Source organism: Liolophura sinensis, chromosome 3 (assembly GCF_032854445.1).
Source record: "Liolophura sinensis isolate JHLJ2023 chromosome 3, CUHK_Ljap_v2, whole genome shotgun sequence".
NCBI lineage: Eukaryota > Metazoa > Mollusca > Polyplacophora > Chitonida > Chitonidae > Liolophura > Liolophura sinensis.
In genome coordinates this window covers 13732039-13757224 of record NC_088297.1, presented here as the reverse complement: position 1 = coordinate 13757224, position 25186 = coordinate 13732039, and the positions used below count along the sequence as shown (strand labels likewise).

Here is a 25186-nt window from a genome sequence, read left to right as displayed (position 1 = left end):
ATAGTTCACAATGAGTTATCGATATATGTAACCCGCACTAAAATCCTGGTTCGAGTCAATTTACCATTACAAAGTTAAAAATACAACTGCTCGTACAAATGCCCAGGACACAGCAACCCTCATTCTCACGCACCCATCCCCATTTGACTACACATGTACCACTTATTGAAACGTCATTATTAAAATATATTATAATAATTTTATAACGTCTAAATTCAGTTTTGGCTGTCCATAAATGCTACTATTTGGCTGCATGTAGCCTAAACTGCGGCTGTATGGCTTTCAGTAGCACTACTATTTAAATAGCATTGAAGCTAAACTGCATTTTGGCTGTACGGTTGACTTAAACATCAATAGTTTAATTTTTTGAAAAAAAAACTAAGTCTGGGTGTTGGCTGTACACATTAACATGTTTATTTGTTTGATTGTAGCTGAAAGCCACATTAAAGAATTTTTAAGTTATACGATAGCAGCCATATTCGTGGGTGGGGTGTGAAGCTCTGCTATGTAGATATAGGCCTGTGCATATACACGTGCTAGTAGACCAAAAGTCTGCTGTCATATTGGGTCTTGAAATTCTGGAGCTTGATCTTTGTAAGGTTTCTGTGCCTTGCGGTAGCTCTGAGATCAGTAGGACATATTCCACCTCTCTGAATGGTTACATTCACTAACCTGGAACTCCACCCTGTCGCCTGCGCTGCCCTCGTATTTGTCTACGCTTTACCCTACAAATACGAAGAACTCCTTGCAACTATAGATAGGAAATCATCCCATTTCGGTGTAATTCTTTTCATGCAGAAAAACAAGTAAAACGTACTTGACTATAAGGTAGAATTACTGAAGATCATGTTTGTGAAAAATTGTGATGTATACTTTTTGTTTTATCAAAGTTGCCCATCTAGGCACAAGGGGCCCATTCCGGTGATTTCAAAGCACTTTATTCCCAAATATTCCCAATCAATTTGTCAGTAACTCATTTAATGGTGATTTTCTTGGTTTAAACACAGACGTGCCACTGGTGCATCTTTTCAGGACGACACCTGGTGAGGCCGATTCAAATTGAAAACTCGGTTAGAGAAGTTTTTCTTCCCGTTGAGAGCTTTGCCAAGGGTCTGCTCTTGCAGTCTTTATCTTTACTAATGACGAATAACTATGCGATCAGTAGTCAGAATTATTTTAAGATTACAGGAAAAATGTTTTTGTAGTGCACGGATTCAACAGCACACTGGAAAAGACGAAGTTCTAAGTTAGTTAATGGAAAAGTGAAGAGCTGTATTTCTGAAAGCTGTGTAAGATGAGAAGATTGAAACATACCTCGGATCTAACGTCTCGGGCGCTTCGGTTTTTCTTCCAACTATTGACCTATCTACAGTCACGTAAATGACAAATTCTTGAGCACAGCGTTAAACATATACTGTCCATGTACCAGACAAATAAAGCGCAACTGATATACATATTTTGTTTTCCACAACTGATATTCTAGCATGGTACACGATTTGAATACTGATTTCTCTCATTCGCCTAGAACATACCTTGCGTCTCTCCAACATAATTGAAAACTGTTGACTTCTTTTTGCATGGCTTCGCCCTGTTTTTGTACTGTATATACATTCTTAGTTCTTTATTGGTTTGTGTTATCGTCTTTTATGGGAAGTGGCCTTTCGATGATTGACATGGAGAGTCCCTGTTGCCTGACGGCTTGTATACGAATGTCTGATTGGAGGTATAGATCTAGAGATCTTGATTTATGTGACGTCGGTTCATGGATGAAGCAAACTCGCCGTGGTGGGAGTAGACCACTGTAGACCGTGCACGCACATGTACCTGTTTCAGACATATATTTATTTGATTGCTGTATTACACCGTACTCAAGAATAGTCACTGAAACGACGGTGGCCAGTATTATGGTAGGAGGAAACCGAGTAGAGTGGGAAACTCATGAGCATTCGCAGGTTGATGGAAAACCTTTCCACCCACGTCCTGCTCAGACAGAAAGACTGACAGACATTATTGAAATGCGTTATATTAGGGCATAACTAGCATAAAACCATTTAAATTATTTATTTATTAATTTTATTTGATTTTCGTTTGAAGCCATATTCAAAATTTCTCCCCTGTAGGATGTTTGGGTGGAGGAACCGTAGTTCCTGACGTAAACCAGAGACCCGAAAAAGTACTGACGACTTTTCCCACATGTTGTCATACTCATATGCACATCACAATATCGATGAAAAAATACTGGTTTTTAACGACGGTATACTGCATAAACGAGGGGTGTAAGCGTCGCTGTTTCTCTGTCTCTCTCTGTGTCCGGTTCTGAGCACACATCTGGTGTGTTCATGCGACTGAGTGACAAGCACCTAAAAACAAGATAAAGTGATGGATCAAAATTATTGAGTGCAGGTACCGCAATGACGTCATGCTGTCACAATTGATGGTTATGGTAAAAACACATTGGGAGCTTGACAACATGGGCGTTTCCTATCATTATCCTGGCCGCCGTTGTATTAGTGAAATATTCTTGAGAACGGCGTATAACACCGATAGGTAATAAAAAATATTAAGAATAGAATCCCGATATCATGGGAAAGAACAGCACTAATATTAGCAATTGTTGAAAATAGACCGCGACATTTAATTTAATGGGGACCTGTCGAACACCTGGCAGGAGGACCGTGACGTCATTTTGTTGACGTCAAATTTTCTTTTCATCACGATTACGTCACATAAAAGACACTGCAAGGAAACTATAGAAGCTGATAGAAGGTAACATTGGGATGTTGCGCCACAATTCACGTTAGACGTAACAATAACTCATGTCCTGCTTCACACTAGCGCGACTTAACGGGATTCAAAAATAAGCTGCCTCCCCATAGAAACACCGCCATGGCATAGATACCTAAATGTAGTGTTAATTTACAGATGTATGGCAGTGACGAAAGAAACGGACAAATATCTTTATTTAGAATACACAGGCCGCGAACTAAAAATGTAGTCTACCTTCAGACTGGGTGGGTTAAACTTTCGCCTTTTTTGACCATTTTGGGACCAGTGACGTGACATCAAGTTTTCACCACTTAACACACATATGCATATAAATCTATGAAAGGATTCGCCGAAATGACCTCGGAACGAAGCAGTCCAAGTAAAAATATGGACGTGACGTCACTAATACCTTTTGGTCACATCTTCGGAGATACCGTTCGATTAGAAACATTCTGACAATTAGCTGAGCTATTTTCCTGGACAGTGTTCACTGGTCTTTCACCTGGTATACACCTCATTTTACTATAATTTTCTTTACTTTAAGGAAATCCGATCAACGAGCATAACAAAGAGCCAATAAATGAATGGTTGAGGTCTCGCAATGCATTGGGAATATACAATACAGGTCTCGGAAAGAAGAATAAAAAAGATATCTCTAGACCATATTATTCGAGTTATACTTCAGTAGAAGGAGTGTGTATTTTTAATGCAGGGATGACTTTTTGTACCGAGATAGCTTCTTCACCAGACCGTGGAAAAAGGGGCGTTTGACGTTTAGTGAACCATTTACATAAACTTATGGGAGGGGTCTATCCAGTTCTGGGTGTGGTATCCAAATATGGTCAATATAAATTCGTCATCCAGCTCGCTGTTGCTTCCACTTAGAGGTACGTTTGATACTGTTGACACCTCGGCTGCGGATATCATGGGAAAAGGCACACTGATGAAGATCTCCTGGATCCTGTTCGTGGTGTCAGTATGGATGAAGCCAGTGAATGGTAGGTCAATCTTAGATTATTATTCATCTAGTTGGTATTGTTTCCTCTCACTATATAATTCTGGCCAATGAAATAAATAAACACACAAATTATTCTTCTTGCACCCTTTTATACCTCGGCGCAGCTAGAAAAAGCTAGTCAAGGATTTACATTTACATCAGGGTTATAAGAACAGGGTAAACACGTCTGAAGGTTTAGCGTTACATATTATTACACCACAAGCGTTCATCTCTGAAGGTTTAACTTTACACATAATTGTTCCACAAACTTTTAACTCGGACACCTCACGTGTAATTAGTAAAGTAATTACAAAGTTTTACCTCAAAAGAATCACGTGTACTCAGTAGAGTAGTAACAAACTTTTAACTCTGAATGCTCACATGTAAACGGTAGAGTAGCTGCAAATCCACAGCCCTTTTGCTCTATTAAGTATTACCTTCACACATGGTGATATCCACGAACGTTTAACTCTGAATGAGTACCTTCACACAGTGTGATATCCACAAACATTTTATTCTGAAGGATTATCTTCACATATGATGATATCCACAAACGTCTTACTCTGAAGGATTACCTTCAAACAGGGTGATATCCACAAACGTTTAACTCTATTGGAATACCTTCACGCAGTGTGATAGCCACAAACATTTAACTCTCAAGAAATACCTTCACAAGTGTGGTATCCGCAATGTTTAGCCCTTATGGATTATATTCACACAGGATATTTCATAGCCTTTCATTTCTTACTGATCACCTTCACACAAAGTGATATCCGCACACGTTTAACTCTTAAGGATTGCATTCACACAAAGTGATATCCGCACACGTTTAACTCTTAAGGATTGCATTCACACAAAGTGATATCCGCACACGTTTAACTCTTAAGGATTGCATTCACACAGGGTGATATCTCAAATATTTAACTCTGATAAGGCTCATATCTTAAAAGAGATGATTTGGGCAGCTTTTATACAGCGTGTACGTATACAGCATGAAAACTGCCATGAATTTGTTTTTGTTATAGTCGTTAAATGGACAATACAAAAGGCTGTTAACTAATCATAAGCTTTTAATGGCAAGGAGTAAAGTATTTATCAGATGAAAACCAATAAGCTCTGTCCAGAAAAATAGTTTGATTTATTTTTAAGTACTTTTTCTAACCGAGTAAAATGCATTTAAAACATAGGATTCTGTGGTGGTCTGTTGGATTGATTTTTTTGGATTGAAATAGTTCGTTTCAAGATTCATTTGTTGAATGCATTGACAGTTTTAAATGTAGATGGCGTTTTGAAGGATGAAATATAGCAATCTATGTGTGTCAAGTGGCAAAAAGCTGATGTTACGTCACTGGTTAGAAAAGGCCACAGTAGAACCCAAAAGTTTATAATGCATTTTACTAGGTTAAAAAATATTTTAAGAAAAAACTAAATAAAACAATTTTCCTGTACAGTGTTTTAATAATCTTTCATCTGGCATGTCCTTCATGCTAGTGTTTTGTTTGGCTTTAATGATACTGGGTATAGACTTACTAAATTCTGAAAACGTAAACCACACTGCCACGAAGGAATTAGCTTTGTAGCTATTGTGTAAGCATAATACCCATACCAAGAAAAAGTGGAAGCTGTTTTACCTAAACGCATTATTATTCTGGCAATAATTCTTTTTTTTTAAACTATCAATACTCTATTGCGTGTTGTATTCCTTTACAAGGACTGATATGTGGGGACGAGAACTTTCCACCGTTTCTGGCAATGGCGGGCGATGGAGGAACCTGTGATACCAGTGCAGAAGATTGTTTACGTCCGCATGTTCAAGTGGCACAAGGAAGTGCCATCGCTAACAGTACCAACCTTGCATGCAAGTTTAGACAGATTTCGGTAAGATTATTATGGTGCTACTCATTTATTTATTTGATTAGTATTTTACGCCGCAAAAATATTTCATTTATACGACGCCGGCCAGCATTATGGTGGGAGAGAAACGGACAGAGCCCGGAAGAAATCAATAACCATCCTTAGGTTGCTGCAAAACCTTCCCACGTAGGATCGAGGACGAAGCAAGCAAGAGCTGAACTTGAACTCACAGCGACCGCATTTGTGAGAGGCTACTGAGTCATTGGGCCGCGCAGGCACGCTGACCACCCCGGCCACGGAGGCCCCCAGAGTTATCTGTTAGCAAAGATGCCAAACCAAGGCCTTTCTGAAAACATAATTCTTTCTAAGTGAAAGGAGATGGGATGGTATGTTCGAAATTTCACTCAAATGTGAGCTGTGGACGTAACTGTGAGTTAAGACCAAGCAAATGGCCAACTGTAATCGACAATGTCCGGTGGTCAACGACACGTTGGTAACAAGAGTTAGATCTTTCTGTGACTTTATGACGTTGCTTATACCGAGAGCGGAATAAAATGTAGCGCTGTTATGGTAAGTGTGGACCAGGCGTTATGGACAGCCATGACTTTCCATTTAGTCTTTTTAGCATATTTTTTAAATAAATTTTTCGTGTAAAAATTGAAGTTGAAATCGAGTAACTTGATTCATCAAATAGTGGTTTTCGTTCTGATTTTTCAGTTAGGTGGTGTCTTCATGAGTGGTCATATGGTGGTGTTTAGGAGTGGTGTATGTAGAAGTATTGTTCATGATTGTTGTACATTAGTTGTGTGCTCATGAGCAGTGTTTGGGAGTAGAGTTTACTAATGGTGTACTCATGAGCGGTGTTTAGGAGTAGAGTTTACCAGTGGTGTGCTCAGAAGTATTGTTTATGACTGGTGTGTATTAGTGGTGCGCTCATGAGTGGTGTTTAGGTGTGATGTGTGATATTACTAGTGTGTATATAAATTGTGAGTACATGAGAACATAAGGGCTTATGACTTGTGTGTATCAGTTGTATGCTCATGAGTCGTGTTTCTAAGTACTGTTTTTATGAGTGCTGTTTTTTGTGGTATTAAGGGGTACTGTTCACGAGTGGTGTGTATAGGAGTGGTGTTAAAGAGTAGTACTTACAAGTGATGTGCTTACGTAGTAATATTTGTGAGGTGTGTGTTTACGTGTGGTGTTATTGGTGAGTAGTGTTTATGAGTGGTATGTTAATGAGTAGTGAATATATGAGTGCTATGTGTATATAAGTTGTGTTTACGACTTGTGTGTTTTAGTGGTGTGCTCATGAGGGGTGTTTCATGAATGCTTTTATGCGTACCGAGGGGCCTGTTTATGAGTACTGTGTATATTAGATATGTTAAGGAGTAGTTCTTACAAGTGGTGTGCTAATAAGTCATGTTTATGACTGTTTATATGTGTGGTGTATTTATAACTAGTGTTTGTGAGTGGTGAGTTTACGGGTTATGTGCTCATGGGTGGTGTTTAGGAGTAATGTTCACAAGTGGTGTATTTATGAGAAGTCTTTTCGTGTGACGCATTTATGAGTGGAGTTTGGGAGCAGTGTTTACAAGTGGTGTATTTATGAGTGGTGTTTAGGCAACTCGTTGAAATCTATGTGTTCAAACGGCCAGTGATAAAATTACAATATTTGTATACGTCCCCGTTATTAGGCGGAGCGCATAATGTTGTAGCGATTTTGACCTTCTATCCGTGTGTCCGTCCGCCCGTATTCGTGTCTGGGCTGTAACTCCAAAAGGTTTTAGCGTAGCGTTTTAATTTTTGGTGGATACATACACAGATGACGATGTGTCGCGACTAACATTTGTCCATTTCCGCTGTTGTCATAGTTACCAAATCACCATTTCCCTACGTATACTTTATAAATAGAGAAGAATTCTCGTCCGGGCTATAACTCCAAGAGTTTTTCCACATAGAGTTTTAATTTTTGGTAGATACATAGATAAACAGATGACGATGTGACTCACACTTGTCCATTTTCGCAGTTGTCATGGTAACCAGAAAGCCACATTTTCCTTCATCTTTACTCGACAGTATCATGTATTTAATTTAATCCGCCCTAAATGAACATCAGGGATTTCCGGCTCATCGGCGATCACTCGCTCCTGTAATCTCCGCTCTCATAGCTTTTGACTGCTGATATGCTATTTTATTGGTGGAGGGGGGGGGGGGGGGGTAAGGCCTAGGGGGGAAGGGATATAAAGCTCCTCCAGCACGACATTTTATTTCATGCGTCAAAATGTTAGATTTGCCCATAAAATGAACTTCAATGTACCTTTACCGGCTACAGGTGGGGCACTTTTCATTAGGTTGTATCCGGGTTTATCTTTACAAAAAAATAAAACTCTCCGTCACACATCGATTAACTCGGCCTTCTCCTGAGCTTACAATGGGACAACTTTACCGGACAAAAAAAGATTTCTTTGATTCTAGCCCCCATATATTCAACTCTTTTCACCATTTTAAAAGTGGTAAAGCTTTTATGGCAAATTGCTGGATCATAGTAATATTGATATTTTAGGGCGTTGTCCTTTTTCATTAAATGGCTTGTGCATGTCTTCTATCCGGTTTGTCAAAAACCTCGTGACGTGGATACCCAGTATATAAACCAGGCAACTGTCGTATGCCTGTATGTGGAAAATTGTAGAGAAAAATGGCGTTAAAAGACCCAATCAAGATGTACAGAAATAAGTACTCCAATAAATAAACTTTCTTCACTGTTTCTAAACAGGTAACCATGGGAAGTATACTTTTAACAGGCCCAAACAGTATTGTGTCTGGCGAGTATGTCAACTGCACCCATCTAGTTTGCCCAGTACCTGGCAACAGCATACCGATCGGTGATGGCGAGGAGGTTATTGGCTGGCTTATATCTGTCAGCAACGACAACGTGAACGTTGGAACAGAAACTGCGTACCTCCCTTACGACGGCAGGTGTCTGACCTGTGACACCGGAAACGTCCCATCATGCACGTGGCAAGTAAGTATTTACACGTAAATACGAAATATCCCTCAAATCTGTCCTCAATACTACCTAGACACGTCATTGGCCCGGTTCACACCTACGCTGGATAAAACAGACCAGTGTCGTCCATACGACAGCCGCTGTTGTGTCATATTATGACACGGTCAGCAAAGCCTATCGATGCACACAAAAAACACTTGTATGAACACAAAGTTGTGTTACTTTCCAACAAAAGGCATGTGTTATATTTGAACGACTCAACCTTGTGTTTTCAATTAACACATTCTCTTATGTTGAAAAAATTAAACACAAGATGATGTTCTACACAATACTCATTGAAAAATACCCAAGATTTTGTTGCATTGCATAAATTACCTCATTTTGACTCAATATAGTTTGTGTTTTATTATTTTGTAACACGTTCATGTGCTCTTCACATTTATTTAATACATGTTTGTGTTGAGGTAACACATTTCTGTGTTGAACATGTTGAATAAATCAAGTTGTTGGGTTATTCAACACAATGGTTTTTTGTGTTTGCACATCGAGTACTGTGACAATAACATACAACAGACCAGTATCCCTACTACACGTACGACAGCCGCATTTATTTGACAGAGTGAAAAATCTCAATTGCCTGTTTCCGATTTGCTTGAACCCACAATTTTGGTGTAATTCGCTCCAAGCTGATACAAATTGGTTTCTGAAACAATACGCGAAGTACAAAATTTATGGTCAAATTTCTGAACACCAGTTTTATAAATAAAGAACTAAATGGTATTGGAAAGTAACACAGCTTTGTTTCATAATCGCTAAACGCTAATCTAAAACATGTAACGATTGATTGTATAACTGTTCTACAGGCAGAAGACCATTGCTTCATCGGCGGGGTATGTTACATGCCTGGGGACCTCCGCACTAATCTCACTTGCTACAGCTGTGACCCCACACAGTCGACCACTGAATGGACACTTTTGCGTAAGTTTGTCCAAAAATAAGCCACCTTAATATTTTATGTATTTGCTTGTCCGCTGTTGTTAGCTATTGGGGTGCGGTGCGGGCGTGGGGGGAAGGGGTGAAGGGGGCAGGGTCGTGGTATTGAATTGAAACTTGACACATGTCTTCAACATAAAGACTTACAGTTCACAGTTTGAGTTTCGAACCATTTTGTTCATGTTCATGGTATTGGATTGAAACTTAACCCATGGCTTCAACAAAACGAGTTACAGTTTACAGTTTGAGTCGCGGACCGTTTCAACCATGCCCATGGTATTGAATTGAAACCTGACCCATGACTTAAGCAAAATGAGTTACAGTTTACACTTTGAGTTTCGGACCGTTACGGCCATGTTGATGGTATTGAATTGAAACTTGACCCATGGTTTCAACATGGAGGGTTACAGTTCACAGTTTGAGTTTCGAACCATTTTGTTTTTCAGCCAATAAATGCGACATCGAAAACACATGTTATGATGACTCGGATGTTAATCCAAATGACTCCTGCCAGGAATGTAGCAGTGTCACCAACACAACGGAGTTTTCCACAAGAGGTAATTGATTTTTTCAATATTTGATCGATTAATATCGTACATTTCCATTCTGGTGTAAAATTAAGGGCCATTTGTTTTTGACAACAAACTTGAATATGTAAAACACGGTGTAACCAGCTTCTGCAATTTGTATTTCAGTGACCCTTATACGATATTTTTGCCTTTTTCCAAAAGTTAATTAACCCTTTTTTCTCTCGATTTCATCAGTGTATAATTACATAAAAACCTGCGCAGAAAGGTTTTTAACTTTTCCATTCAAATGGAAACTCATGTGGCACAGATATGTTTACCACTGGAATAAAAAAAAAAAAAAGTAAAATCTGACACAACTTGGCCTTGGGGCTGAAGGTGCCAAATACTGGTGACTAGGTCTGAGTATTTTTTCTAGCGAACGTCTGCAATGTAAATGGCGTGTGTTATGGTGAAGGACAATCAGAAGACGGCATTGGCTGTAAGGTGTGTGATTTGGATTCGTCAACCTCAGAACTTACTTTACAACGTAAGTGTTCATTAATTTCTGTATCAGTACATATGTAAACCAGTTGAACAAACCGCTAACTTTAGACTGCAAAAAGAAATCTGGCTATATAGTCATTTTGTGGTGTTTTAAAATCCACGCCTCTGAAAAAGAGTTAAAGGCTAGAGCCTTTCAGTGTAATTGTTAAATGAAGTGGGTGAGGTAAATCTAGCTTAACCTTGATTAATTTTCTTTTTGGAACTGTATTTGCATAACCCATATTTTCAGTCGATGTCTAGGTATGGGCGAAAATGTATCCCAGTTGCAATGTTTTTTATGACTAAACAATTTATAGAGGGTTTTTAATTAAAGAAATTATATATGTGTCCTTTTTTCATTTCTGCTGTTTTTTGTACTTCAGCCAACACATGCTTTATTAATGACACTTGTTATGGCGACGGCGATACGCATCCCGATTTCCCCTGCCTATCATGCATCAGTGCAGTAAGCTCGTCTGAGTTTAGTCTTCAAGGTGAGCATTTGGTAAAAATTTCTATAATGGAACCTTTTCCTTATAACAACATCTTTTATAAGACGACACCCCAGATTCTTTGACGATCACATCCACGTTTGTTTTAGAATGTTATTTTGTCTAGATTTAAAATTTACATTAAGCAAGGTTTTCCATTCAATTATATTTCGCTGTGAAATATGCGGTAATACACACAGTTTAGTGGATTACAAATAAATCCGAATTTTAACTCTTTCACACTTAGTTTTGTATTTTTTATTTTGCACTTTTGTTGACAGCAATTGATGATAATTGATGATTTCATTAACTTGGGTCATTGTATATTCCATGGTGGAGCGCTTTGATAATCTTGCAAATGAATAAGGCAACTAATATAATTTTGTACATTATGTACACTTTATCTAGCAAGCTTTCGAACTATAACTATAGTCATCATCAGGGTGAGTAAGTGGCAACTGCAAGGAACATTCATTATGGTGCAGTATATATAACTCTTTCCTGACAGACCTGTCTTGCTAGCCTGTACTATGTATATATACTGTACCATAAGAGATGTTCCATGAAGTTGCCACTTACTCACCCTGATGATGACTATAGTTATAGTTCGAAAGCTTGGTAGATAAAGTGTACATAATGTACAAAATTATACTAGTCGCGTTGTTCATTTGCAAGATTGGGTCATTGTTGTGCTTGTTAACTTTTATGACGACGTTTTACTACTCAGCTGGCAAATGTTTCATCGACAACATGTGCTACAATGATGAGGACCAGGACCCAAGTGTGACTTGCAAACAGTGTGATAGTTCGAGCAACCCTTCGGAGTTTACTCTCAAAGGTGAATTCTTGATCCATTTAACACACTGTTTAACCAGAACTTGTCTTCCTCAGGGATATAACATTGATGTACGAGAGAATAGAATGCTGTTAAACCAGTGTCTTGCGCAACATGATAAGAGTATAAGAAGTGTATGTGCCTATATGTAATATTAGATAACACCAGGTTGGTATGTGTACATGTATGAGAAATCAATTTTCTGTTGACGGATTTCATCTGTGGGCTTAGGTTCTCACAATAAGTCTGAAAAAGAGAAGTTTAACAGTTATCGGTAATCATGATTATTATTCACATGATCAAATACCGTTTTATCATCGCTACAAAAACAACATTGAAACTATCGGTGTGCGGTCTTGGTTAAAGGTATTAACATGAAGTCATTAAAGTGCCTGTGCAAAATACTATCGGCAGAAAAGAGATAAATTGTATTTTAGTACCGGTATCGTTTGGCAGATGTAAAGAACCTTGTTTTGTAACTCTTATCTCAAAACAATGTGCTTCAAAGTTGAAAGTAAGATCGATAGACAAGAAAAATGTTGACTAGTTTGCTAGCACTGTTAAGTGTTTATGGAAAGCGAAATGTATAACGTTTTGTTGACGATGACATTTGTCGTTATCGTCTTTCTCTTCCTTGCATCCTCAGACAATAAATGCTTCATCGAAGACACATGTTATGACGAGGGACATATAGATGAGAATAACTCGTGCCAGGCATGTAACAGTACCACCAACACAGCTGCGTTTTCCCCAAGAGGTAAATGCAATTTTCTTCATTGAAGAACCTTTTGTGTTCTTACATAAAGGAACAGGCCATCTGTTTTTGACAAGGGTTTAAATATGTAAAAGTAGCAGTTCTCGAAACAAAAATATTTAACAGCTGCTATTGTTGGGCCTCTGTTTTTATAAATCCATATCGGAGGATATAATGTACAACTGGACCAGGGTAGCTCTACCCCGCCAACTGTTTAACAAACTACGTTACACATTGAAACAACGCTATCTGGTGTCATGTTTTTTTTATAAACACAACGCAAGAATTGAAGAAGGCTTGTTTTATATTACTCTTGCACAGTTTGTCCGATACTTTTCCTGGAAATCTTTAAAGATGAAAATTGGCACTCATTATAAATTGTGTTAGTGTAGCGTCCCATTTTCGTTTTTTTTCTGATTCGTCTCGTATTCTCGACCGAAAGATGGTAAAATCAATATCCTTAAAGTGTTTGATCGTTGCCCGGTGTGATATAACTTGGTTTCGTGGCTGAAGGTGCCAAATATTGGTGACTATGTTTTTGTAGCAAACGTCTGCAATGTAAATGGCGTGTGCTATGGTGAAGGACAATCGGAAGGCGGCATTGGCTGTAAGGTGTGTGATCTGGATTCGTCAACCTCGGAACTTACTTTACAACGTAAGTGTTCATTAATTTCTGTATTAGTATATATGTGAACCGGTTAAACAAATCGTTAACATTAGGCTGCAAAAAGAAATCTGGTTTTATAGTCATTTTGTGGTGTTTTAAAATCCACGCCTCTGAAAAAGGAATTAAAGGCTAGAGCCTTTTAGTGCAATTGTTGAATGAAGTGGGTGAGGTAAATCTAGCTTAACCTTGATTAATTTTCTTTTTGGAAATGTATTTGCATAACCCATATTTTCAGTCGATGTCTAAGTATGGGCGAAAATGTATCCCAGTTGCAATGTTTTTTATGACTAAACGATTTATAGAGGGTTTTTAATTAAAGAAATTATATATGTGTCCTTTTTTCATTTCTGCTGTTTTTTGTACTTCAGCCAACACATGCTTTATTAATGACACTTGCTATGGCGACGGCGATACACATCCCGATTTCCCCTGCCTATCATGCATCAGTGCAGTAAGCTCGTCTGAGTTTAGTCTTCAAGGTGAGCATTTGGTAAAAATTTCTATAATGGAACCTTTTACTTATAACAACATCTTTTATAAGACGACACCCCAGATTCTTTGACGATGACATCCACGTTTGTTTTAGAATGTTGTTTTGTCTAGATTTAAAATTTACATTAAGCAGAGTTTTCAATTCAATTATATTTCACAGTGAAATATGCGGTAATACACACAGTTTAGTGGATTACAAATGAATCCAAACTTTAACTCTGCCACGCTTAGTTTTGTATTGTTTTTTTTGCACTTTTGTTGACAGCAATTGATGATAATTGATGATTTCATTAACTTGGGTCATTGTATATTCCATTGTGGAGCGGTTTGATAATCTTGCAAATGAATAAGGCAACTAATATAATTTTGTACATTATGTACACTTTATCTACCAAGCTTTCGAACTATAACTATAGTCATCATCAGGGTGAATAAGTGGCAACTGCAAGGAACATTCATTATGGTGCAGTATATAAAACTCTTTCCTGACAGACCTGCCTTGCTAGCCTGTACTATGTATATATACTGTACCATAAGAGATGTTCCATGAAGTTGCCACTTACTCACCCTGATGATGACTATAGTTATAGTTCGAAAGCTTGGTAGATAAAGTGTACATAATGTACAAAATTATACTAGTCGAGTTGTTCATTTGCAAGATTGGGTCATTGTTGTGCTTGTTAACTTTTATGACGACGTTTTACTACTCAGCTGGCAAATGTTTCATCGACAACATGTGCTACAGTGATGAAGACCAGGACCCAAGTGTGACTTGCAAACAGTGTGATAGTTCGAGCAACCCTTCGGAGTTTACTCTCAAAGGTGAATTCTTGATTCATTTAACACACTGTTTAACCAGAACTTGTCTTCCTCAGGGATATAACATTGATGTACGAGAGAATAGAATGCTGTTAAACCAGTGTCTTGCGCAACATGATAAGAGTATAAGAATTGTATGTGCCTATATGTAATATTAGATAACGCCGGGTTGGTATGTGTACATGTATGAGAAATCAATTTTCTGTTGACGGATTTCATCTGTGGGCTTAGGTTCTTACAATAAGTCTGAAAAAGAGAAGTTTAACAGTTATCGGTAATCATGATTATTATTCACATGATCAAATACCGTTTTATCATCGCTACAAAAACAACATTGAAACTATCGGTGTGCGGTCTTGGTTAAAGGTATTAACATGAAGTCATTAAAGTGCCTGTGCAAAATACTATCGGCAGAAAAGAGATAAATTGTATTTTAATACCGGTATCGTTTGGCAGATGTAAAGAACCTTGTTTTGTAACTCTTATCTCAAAACAATGTGCTTCAAAGTTGAAAGTAAAGTCGATAGACAAGAAAAATGTTGACTAGTTTGCTAGCACTGTTAAGTGTTTATGGAAAGCAAAATGTATAACGTTTTGTTGACAATGACATTTGTCGTTACCGTCTTTCTCTTCCTTGCATCCTCAGACAATAAATGCTTCATCGAAGACACATGTTATGACGAGGGACATGTAGATGAGAATAACTCGTGCCAGGCATGTAACAGTACCACCAACACAGCTGCGTTTTCCCCAAGAGGTAAATGCAATTTTCTACATTGAAAAACCTCTTGTTTTCTTACACAAAGAACAAGGCCATCTGTTTTTGACAAGGGTTTTAATGTTTAAAAGTTGGTTAAACTAGCTGCTGTATTAAGTAGCAGTATTCGAAACGAAGATATTTAATAGCTGCTATTGTTGGGCCTCTGTTTTTATAAATCCACATCGGAGGATATAATGTACAACTGGACCAGGGTAGCTCTACCCCGACAACTTTGTAACAAACTACGTTACACATTGAAACAACGCTATCTGGTGTCACATGTTTTTTTATAAACACAACACAAGAATTGAAGAAGGCGTGTTTTATATTACTCTTGCACAGTCTGGGCGAAACTTTTACTGGAAATTGTGAAAAGATGAAACTTGGCACTCATCTTAAATTGTGTTAGTGTAACGTCCCATTTTCGTTTTTTTCTGATTTGTCTGGTATTCTCGGCCGAGAGATTGTAAATACCAAATTTTTAATGTGTTTGATCGTAGCCCCATGTGATTTAACTTGGTTTTGGGGCTGAAGGTGCCAAATACTGGTGACTAGGTCTGAGTATTTTTTTCTAGCGAACGTCTGCAATGTAAATGGTGTGTGCTATGGTGAAGGACAATCGGAAGACGGCATTGGCTGTAAGGTGTGTGATTTGGATTCGTCAACCTCAGAACTTACTTTACAACGTAAGTGTTCATTAATTTCTGTATCAGTATATATGTAAACCAGTTGAGCAAACCGCTAATTTTAGACTGCAAAAAGAAATCTGGCTATATAGTCATTTTGTGGTGTTTTAAAATCCACGCCTCTGAAAAAGAGTTAAAGGCTAGAGCCTTTCAGTGTTATTGTTGAATGAAGTGGGTGAGGTAAATCTAGCTTAACCTTGATTAATTTTCTTTTTGGAAATGTATTTGCATAACCCATATTTTCAGTCGATGTCTATTTATGGGCGAAAATGTATCCCAGTTGCAATGTTTTTTATGACTAAACGATTTATAGAGGGTTTTTAATTAAAGGAAGTATATGTGTCCTTTTTTCATTTCTGCTGTTTTTTGTACTTCAGCCAACACATGCTTTATTAATGACACTTGCTATGGCGACGGCGATACGCATCCCGATTTCCCCTGCCTATCATGCATCAGTGCAGTAAGCTCGTCTGAGTTTAGTCTTCAAGGTGAGCATTTGGTAAAAATTTCCATAATGGAACCTTTTCCATATAACAACATCTTTTATAATACCACACCCCAGATTCTTTGACGATCACATCCACGTTTGTTTTAGAATGTTATTTTGTCTAGATTTAAAATTTACATTAAGCAAGGTTTTCCATTCAATTATATTTCGCTGTAAAATATGCGGTAATACACACAGTTTACTGGACTACAAATGAATCCGAATTTTAACTCTTTCACACTTAGTTTTGTATTGTTTATTTTGCACTTTTGTTGACAGCAATTGATGATAATTGATGATTTCATTAACTTGGGTCATTGTATATTCCATGGTGGAGCGCTTTGATAATCTTGCAAATGAATAAGGCGACTAGTATAATTTTGTACATTATGTACACTTTATCTACCAAGCTTTCGAACTATAACTATAGTCATCATCAGGGTGAGTAAGTGGCAACTGTAAGGAACATTCATTATGGTGCAGAATATAAAACTCTTTCCTGACAGACCTGTCTTGCTAGCCTGTACTATGTATATATACTGTACCATAATAGATGTTCCATGAAGTTGCCACTTACTCACCCTGATGATGACTATAGTTATAGTTCGAAAGCTTGGTAGATAAAGTGTACATAATGTACAAAATTATACTAGTCGCGTTGTTCATTTGCAAGATTGGGTCATTGTTGTGCTTGTTAACTTTTATGACGACGTTTTACTACTCAGCTGGCAAATGCTTCATCGACAACATGTGCTACAATGATGAGGACCAGGACCCAAGTGTGACTTGCAAACAGTGTGATAGTTCGAGCAACCCTTCGGAGTTTACTCTCAAAGGTGAATTCTTGATCAATTTAACACACTATTTAACCAGAACTTGTCTTCCTCAGGGCTATAACATTGATGTACGAGAGAATAGAATGCTGTTAAACCAGTGTCTTGCGCAACATGATAAGAGTATAAGAATTGTATGTGCCTATATGTAATATTAGATAACGCCAGGTTGGTATGTGTACATGTATGAGAAATCAATTTTCTGTTGACGGATTTCATCTGTGGGCTTAGGTTCTTACAATAAGTCTGAAAAATAGAAGTTTTACAGTTATCGGTAATCATGATTATTATTCTCATGATCAAATACCGTTTTATCATCGCTACAAAAACAACAGTGAAACTACCGGTATGCGGTCTTGGTTAAAGGTATTAACATGAAGTTATTAAAGTGCCTGTGCCAAATATCATCGGCAGGAAAGAGATAAATTGTATTTTAATACCGGTATCGTTTGGCAGATGTAAAGAACCTTGTTTTGTAACTCTTATCTCAAAACAATGTGCTTCAAAGTTGAAAATAAAGTCGATAGACAAGAAAAATGTTGACTAGTTTGCTAGCACTGTTAAGTGTTTATGGAAAGCGAAATGTATAACGTTTTGTTGACGATGACATTTGTCGTTACCGTCTTTCTCTTCCTTGCATCCTCAGACAATAAATGCTTCATCGAAGACACATGTTATGACGAGGGACATGTAGATGAGAATGACTCGTGCCAGGCATGTAACAGTACCACCAACACAGCTGCGTTTTCCCCAAGAGGTAAATGGAATTTTCTTCATTGAAAAACCTCTTGTTTTCTTACACAAAGAACAAGGCCATCTGTTTTTCACAAGGGTTTTAATGTTTAAATAAGATGAAGATATTTAACAGCTGCTATTGTTGGGCCTCTGTTTTTATAAATCCACATCGGAGGATATAATGTACAACTGGACCAGGGTAGTTCTACCCAGACAACTTTGTAACAAACTACGTTACACATTGAAACAACGCTATCTGGTGTCATGTTTTTTTATAAACACAACACAAGAATTGAAGAAGGCGTGTTTTATATTACTCTTGCACAGTCTGGGCGAAACTTTTACTGGAAATTGTGAAAAGATGAAACTTGGCACTCATCTTAAATTGTGTTAGTGTAACGTCCCATTTTCGTTTTTTTCTGATTCGTCTGGTATTCTCGGCCGAGAGATTGTAAATACCGAATTTTTAATGTGTTTGATCGTAGCCCCATGTGATATAACTTGGTTTTGTGGCTGAAGGTGCCAAATACTGGTGACTAGGTCTGAGTATTTTTTCTAGCGAACGTCTGCAATGTAAATGGCGTGTGCTATGGTGAAGGACAATCAGAAGAGGGCATTGGCTGTAAGGTGTGTGATCTGGATTCGTCAACCTCAGAACTTACTTTACAACGTAAGTGTTCATTAATTTCTGTATCAGTACATATGTAAACCAGTTGAACAAACCGCTAACTTTAGACTGCAAAAAGAAATCTGGCTATATAGTCATTTTGTGGTGTTTTAAAATCCACGCCTCTGAAAAAGAGTTAAAGGCTAGAGCCTTTCAGTGTAATTGTTGAATGAAGTGGGTGAGGTAAATCTAGCTTAACCTTGATAAATTTTCTTTTTGGAAATGTATTTGCATAACCCATATTTTCAGTCGATGTCTAAGTATGGGCGAAAATGTATCCCAGTTGCAATGTTTTTTATGACTAAACGATTTATAGAGGGTTTTTAATTAAAGGAAGTATATGTGTCCTTTTACATTTCTGCTGTTTTTTGTACTTCAGCCAACACATGCCTTATTAATGGCACTTGCTATGGCGACGGCGATACGCATCCCGATTTCCCCTGCCTATCATGCATCAGTGCAGTAAGCTCGTCTGAGTTTAGTCTTCAAGGTGAGCATTTGGTAAAAATTCCCATAATGGAACCTTTTCCATATAACAACATCTTTTATAAGACGACACCCCAGATTCTTTGACGATCACATCCACGTTTGTTTTAGAATGTTATTTTGTCTAGATTTAAAATTTACATTAAGCAAGGTTTTCCATTCAATTATATTTCGCTGTGAAATATGCGGTAATACACACAGTTTAGTGGATTACAAATGAATCCGAATTTTAACTCTTTCACACTTAGTTTTGTATTGTTTATTTTGCACTTTTGTTGACAGCAATTGATGATAATTGATGATTTCATTAACTTGGGTCATTGTATATTCCATGGTGGAGCGCTTTGATAATCTTGCAAATGAATAAGGCAACTAGTATAATTTTGTACATTATGTACACTTTATCTACCAAGCTTTCGAACTATAACTATAGTCATCATCAGGGTGAGTAAGTGGCAACTGCAAGGAACATTCATTATGGTGCAGTATATATAACTCTTTCCTGACAGACCTGTCTTGCTAGCCTGTACTATGTATATATACTGTACCATAATAGATGTTCCATGAAGTTGCCACTTACTCACCCTGATGATGACTATAGTTATAGTTCGAAAGCTTGGTAGATAAAGTGTACATAATGTACAAAATTATACTAGTCGCGTTGTTCATTTGCAAGATTGGGTCATTGTTGTGCTTGTTAACTTTTATGACGACGTTTTACTACTCAGCTGGCAAATGCTTCATCGACAACATGTGCTACAATGATGAGGACCAGGACCCAAGTGTGACTTGCAAACAGTGTGATAGTTCGAGCAACCCTTCGGAGTTTACTCTCAAAGGTGAATTCTTGATCAATTTAACACACTATTTAACCAGAACTTGTCTTCCTCAGGGCTATAACATTGATGTACGAGAGAATAGAATGCTGTTAAACCAGTGTCTTGCGCAACATGATAAGAGTATAAGAATTGTATGTGCCTATATGTAATATTAGATAACGCCAGGTTGGTATGTGTACATGTATGAGAAATCAATTTTCTGTTGACGGATTTCATCTGTGGGCTTAGGTTCTTACAATAAGTCTGAAAAATAGAAGTTTTACAGTTATCGGTAATCATGATTATTATTCTCATGATCAAATACCGTTTTATCATCGCTACAAAAACAACAGTGAAACTACCGGTATGCGGTCTTGGTTAAAGGTATTAACATGAAGTTATTAAAGTGCCTGTGCCAAATATCATCGGCAGGAAAGAGATAAATTGTATTTTAATACCGGTATCGTTTGGCAGATGTAAAGAACCTTGTTTTGTAACTCTTATCTCAAAACAATGTGCTTCAAAGTTGAAAATAAAGTCGATAGACAAGAAAAATGTTGACTAGTTTGCTAGCACTGTTAAGTGTTTATGGAAAGCGAAATGTATAACGTTTTGTTGACGATGACATTTGTCGTTACCGTCTTTCTCTTCCTTGCATCCTCAGACAATAAATGCTTCATCGAAGACACATGTTATGACGAGGGACATGTAGATGAGAATGACTCGTGCCAGGCATGTAACAGTACCACCAACACAGCTGCGTTTTCCCCAAGAGGTAAATGGAATTTTCTTCATTGAAAAACCTCTTGTTTTCTTACACAAAGAACAAGGCCATCTGTTTTTCACAAGGGTTTTAATGTTTAAATAAGATGAAGATATTTAACAGCTGCTATTGTTGGGCCTCTGTTTTTATAAATCCACATCGGAGGATATAATGTACAACTGGACCAGGGTAGTTCTACCCAGACAACTTTGTAACAAACTACGTTACACATTGAAACAACGCTATCTGGTGTCATGTTTTTTTATAAACACAACACAAGAATTGAAGAAGGCGTGTTTTATATTACTCTTGCACAGTCTGGGCGAAACTTTTACTGGAAATTGTGAAAAGATGAAACTTGGCACTCATCTTAAATTGTGTTAGTGTAACGTCCCATTTTCGTTTTTTTCTGATTCGTCTGGTATTCTCGGCCGAGAGATTGTAAATACCGAATTTTTAATGTGTTTGATCGTAGCCCCATGTGATATAACTTGGTTTTGTGGCTGAAGGTGCCAAATACTGGTGACTAGGTCTGAGTATTTTTTCTAGCGAACGTCTGCAATGTAAATGGCGTGTGCTATGGTGAAGGACAATCAGAAGAGGGCATTGGCTGTAAGGTGTGTGATCTGGATTCGTCAACCTCAGAACTTACTTTACAACGTAAGTGTTCATTAATTTCTGTATCAGTACATATGTAAACCAGTTGAACAAACCGCTAACTTTAGACTGCAAAAAGAAATCTGGCTATATAGTCATTTTGTGGTGTTTTAAAATCCACGCCTCTGAAAAAGAGTTAAAGGCTAGAGCCTTTCAGTGTAATTGTTGAATGAAGTGGGTGAGGTAAATCTAGCTTAACCTTGATAAATTTTCTTTTTGGAAATGTATTTGCATAACCCATATTTTCAGTCGATGTCTAAGTATGGGCGAAAATGTATCCCAGTTGCAATGTTTTTTATGACTAAACGATTTATAGAGGGTTTTTAATTAAAGGAAGTATATGTGTCCTTTTACATTTCTGCTGTTTTTTGTACTTCAGCCAACACATGCCTTATTAATGGCACTTGCTATGGCGACGGCGATACGCATCCCGATTTCCCCTGCCTATCATGCATCAGTGCAGTAAGCTCGTCTGAGTTTAGTCTTCAAGGTGAGCATTTGGTAAAAATTCCCATAATGGAACCTTTTCCATATAACAACATCTTTTATAAGACGACACCCCAGATTCTTTGACGATCACATCCACGTTTGTTTTAGAATGTTATTTTGTCTAGATTTAAAATTTACATTAAGCAAGGTTTTCCATTCAATTATATTTCGCTGTGAAATATGCGGTAATACACACAGTTTAGTGGATTACAAATGAATCCGAATTTTAACTCTTTCACACTTAGTTTTGTATTGTTTATTTTGCACTTTTGTTGACAGCAATTGATGATAATTGATGATTTCATTAACTTGGGTCATTGTATATTCCATGGTGGAGCGCTTTGATAATCTTGCAAATGAATAAGGCGACTAGTATAATTTTGTACATTATGTACACTTTATCTACCAAGCTTTCGAACTATAACTATAGTCATCATCAGGGTGAGTAAGTGGCAACTGCAAGGAACATTCATTATGGTGCAGTATATATAACTCTTTCCTGACAGACCTGTCTTGCTAGCCTGTACTATGTATATATACTGTACCATAATAGATGTTCCATGAAGTTGCCACTTACTCACCCTGATGATGACTATAGTTATAGTTCGAAAGCTTGGTAGATAAAGTGTACATAATGTACAAAATTATACTAGTCGCGTTGTTCATTTGCAAGATTGGGTCATTGTTGTGCTTGTTAACGTTTATGACGACGTTTTACTACTCAGCTGGAAAATGTTTCATCGACAACATGTGCTACAATGATGAGGACGAGGACCCAAGTGTGACTTGCAAACAGTGTGATAGTTCGAGCAACCCTTCGGAGTTTACTCTCAAAGGTGAATTCTTGATCCATTTAACACACTGTTTAACCAGAACTTGTCTTCCTCAGGGCTATAACATTGATGTACGAGAGAATAGAATGTTGTTAAACCAGTGTCTTGCGCAACATGATAAGAGTATAAGAATTGTATGTGCCTATATGTAATATTAGATAACACCAGGTTGGTATGTGTACATGTATGAGAAATCAATTTTCTGTTGACGGATTTCATCTGTGGGCTTAGGTTCTTACAATAAGTCTGAAAAATAGAAGTTTTACAGTTATCGGTAATCATGATTATTATTCACATGATCAAATACCGTTTTATCATCGCTACAAAAACAACAGTGAAACTATCGGTGTGCGGTCTTGGTTAAAGGTATTAACATGAAGTTATTAAAGTGCCTGTGCCAAATATCATCGGCAGGAAAGAGATAAATTGTATTTTAATACCGGTATCGTTTGGCAGATGTAAAGAACCTTGTTTTGTAACTCTTATCTCAAAACAATGTGCTTTAAAGTTGAAAGTAAAGTCGGTAGACAAGAAAAATGTTGACTAGTTTGCTAGCACTGTTAAGTGTTTATGGAAAGCAAAATGTATAACGTTTTGTTGACGATGACATTTGTCCTTACCGTCTTTCTCTTCCTTGCATCCTCAGACAATAAATGCTTCATCGAAGACACATGTTATGACGAGGGGACATGTAGATGAGAATGACTCGTGCCAGGCATGTAACAGTACCACCAACACAGCTGCGTTTTCCCCAAGAGGTAAATGGAATTTTCTACATTGAAAAACCTCTTGTTTTCTTACACAAAGAACAAGGCCATCTGTTTTTGACAAGGGTTTTAATGTTTAAAAGTTGGTTAAACTAGCTGCTGTATTAAGTAGCAGTATTCGAAACGAAGATATTTAACAGCTGCTATTCTTGGGCCTCTGTTTTTATAAATCCACATCGGAGGATATAATGTACAACTGGACCAGGGTAGCTCTACCCCGACAACTTTGTAACAAACTACGTTACACATTGAAACAACGCTATCTGGTGTCATAGATTTTTATAAACACAACACAAGAATTGAAGAAGGCGTGTTTTATATTACTCTTGCACAGTCTGGGCCAAACTTTTACTGGAAATTGTGAAAAGATGAAACTTGGCACTCATCTTAAATTGTGTTAGTGTAGCGTCCCATTTTCGTTTTTTTCTGATTCGTCTGGTATTCTCGGCCGAGAGATTGTAAATACCAAATTTTTAATGTGTTTGATCGTAGCCCCATGTGATATAACTTGGTTTTGGGGCTGAAGGTGCCAAATACTGGTGACTAGGTCTGAGTATTTTTTCTAGCGAACGTCTGCAATGTAAATGGCGTGTGCTATGGTGAAGGACAATCAGAAGAGGGCATTGGCTGTAAGGTGTGTGATTTGGATTCGTCAACCTCAGAACTTACTTTACAACGTAAGTGTTCATTAATTTCTGTATCAGTACATATGTAAAACCAGTTGAACAAACCGCTAACTTTAGAATGCAAAAAGAAATCTGGCTATATAGTCATTTTGTGGTGTTTTAAAATCCACGCCTCTGAAAAAGAGTTAAAGGCTAGAGCCTTTCAGTGTAATTGTTGAATGAAGTGGGTGAGGTAAATCTAGCTTAACCTTGATTAATTTTCTTTTTGGAAATGTATTTGCATAACCCATATTTTCTTTCGATGTCTAAGTATGGGCGAAAATGTATCCCAGTTGCAATGTTTTTTATGACTAAACGATTTATAGAGGGTTTTTAATTAAAGGAAGTATATGTGTCCTTTTTCATTTCTGCTGTTTTTTGTACTTCAGCCAACACATGCCTTATTAATGGCACTTGCTATGGCGACGGCGATACGCATCCCGATTTCCCCTGCCTATCATGCATCAGTGCAGTAAGCTCGTCTGAGTTTAGTCTTCAAGGTGAGCATTTGGTAAAAATTTCCATAATGGAACCTTTTCCTTATAACAACATCTTTTATAAGACGACACCCCAGATTCTTTGACGATCACATCCACGTTTGTTTTAGAATGTTATTTTGTCTAGATTTAAAATTTACATTAAGCAAGGTTTTCCATTCAATTATATTTCGCTGTGAAATATGCGGTAATACACACAGTTTAGTGGATTACAAATGAATCCGAATTTTAACTCTTTCACACTTAGTTTTGTATTGTTTATTTTGCACTTTTGTTGACAGCAATTGATGATAATTGATGATTTCATTAACTTGGG

The 25186-nt window shown here is 37.5% G+C and overlaps 1 protein-coding gene across 1 annotated transcript; it reads left to right on the top strand.

The window, feature by feature from the left end:
• Positions 1-3666: 3666 nt before the first annotated feature.
• On the top strand, positions 3667-24385 carry LOC135463535 (proprotein convertase subtilisin/kexin type 5-like). Its single transcript, XM_064740792.1, has 26 exons — positions 3667-3764; positions 5475-5641; positions 8391-8639; positions 9488-9602; positions 10064-10174; positions 10563-10673; positions 11053-11163; positions 11888-11998; positions 12642-12752; positions 13294-13404; positions 13785-13895; positions 14620-14730; positions 15374-15484; positions 16063-16173; positions 16551-16661; positions 17386-17496; positions 18140-18250; positions 18788-18898; positions 19275-19385; positions 20110-20220; positions 20864-20974; positions 21512-21622; positions 21999-22109; positions 22834-22944; positions 23588-23699; positions 24275-24385. Exons 1-25 carry the CDS (start codon positions 3692-3694, stop codon positions 23638-23640), a joined length of 2877 nt encoding a protein of 958 aa, XP_064596862.1. The 5' UTR covers positions 3667-3691; the 3' UTR covers positions 23641-23699; positions 24275-24385.
• The last annotated feature ends 801 nt before the right edge of the window (positions 24386-25186 follow it).

Bases quoted from the DNA above. Each gene is read 5' to 3' on its own strand.
- LOC135463535 (XM_064740792.1), top strand. From the start codon at position 3,692: ATGGGAAAAGGCACACTGATGAAGATCTCCTGGATCCTGTTCGTGGTG. The intron at 14,731-15,373 runs GTGAATTCTTGA...TTGCATCCTCAG, and splicing joins TTCGGAGTTTACTCTCAAAG to ACAATAAATGCTTCATCGAA. The intron at 18,899-19,274 runs GTAAGTGTTCAT...TTTGTACTTCAG, and splicing joins CTCAGAACTTACTTTACAAC to CCAACACATGCCTTATTAAT.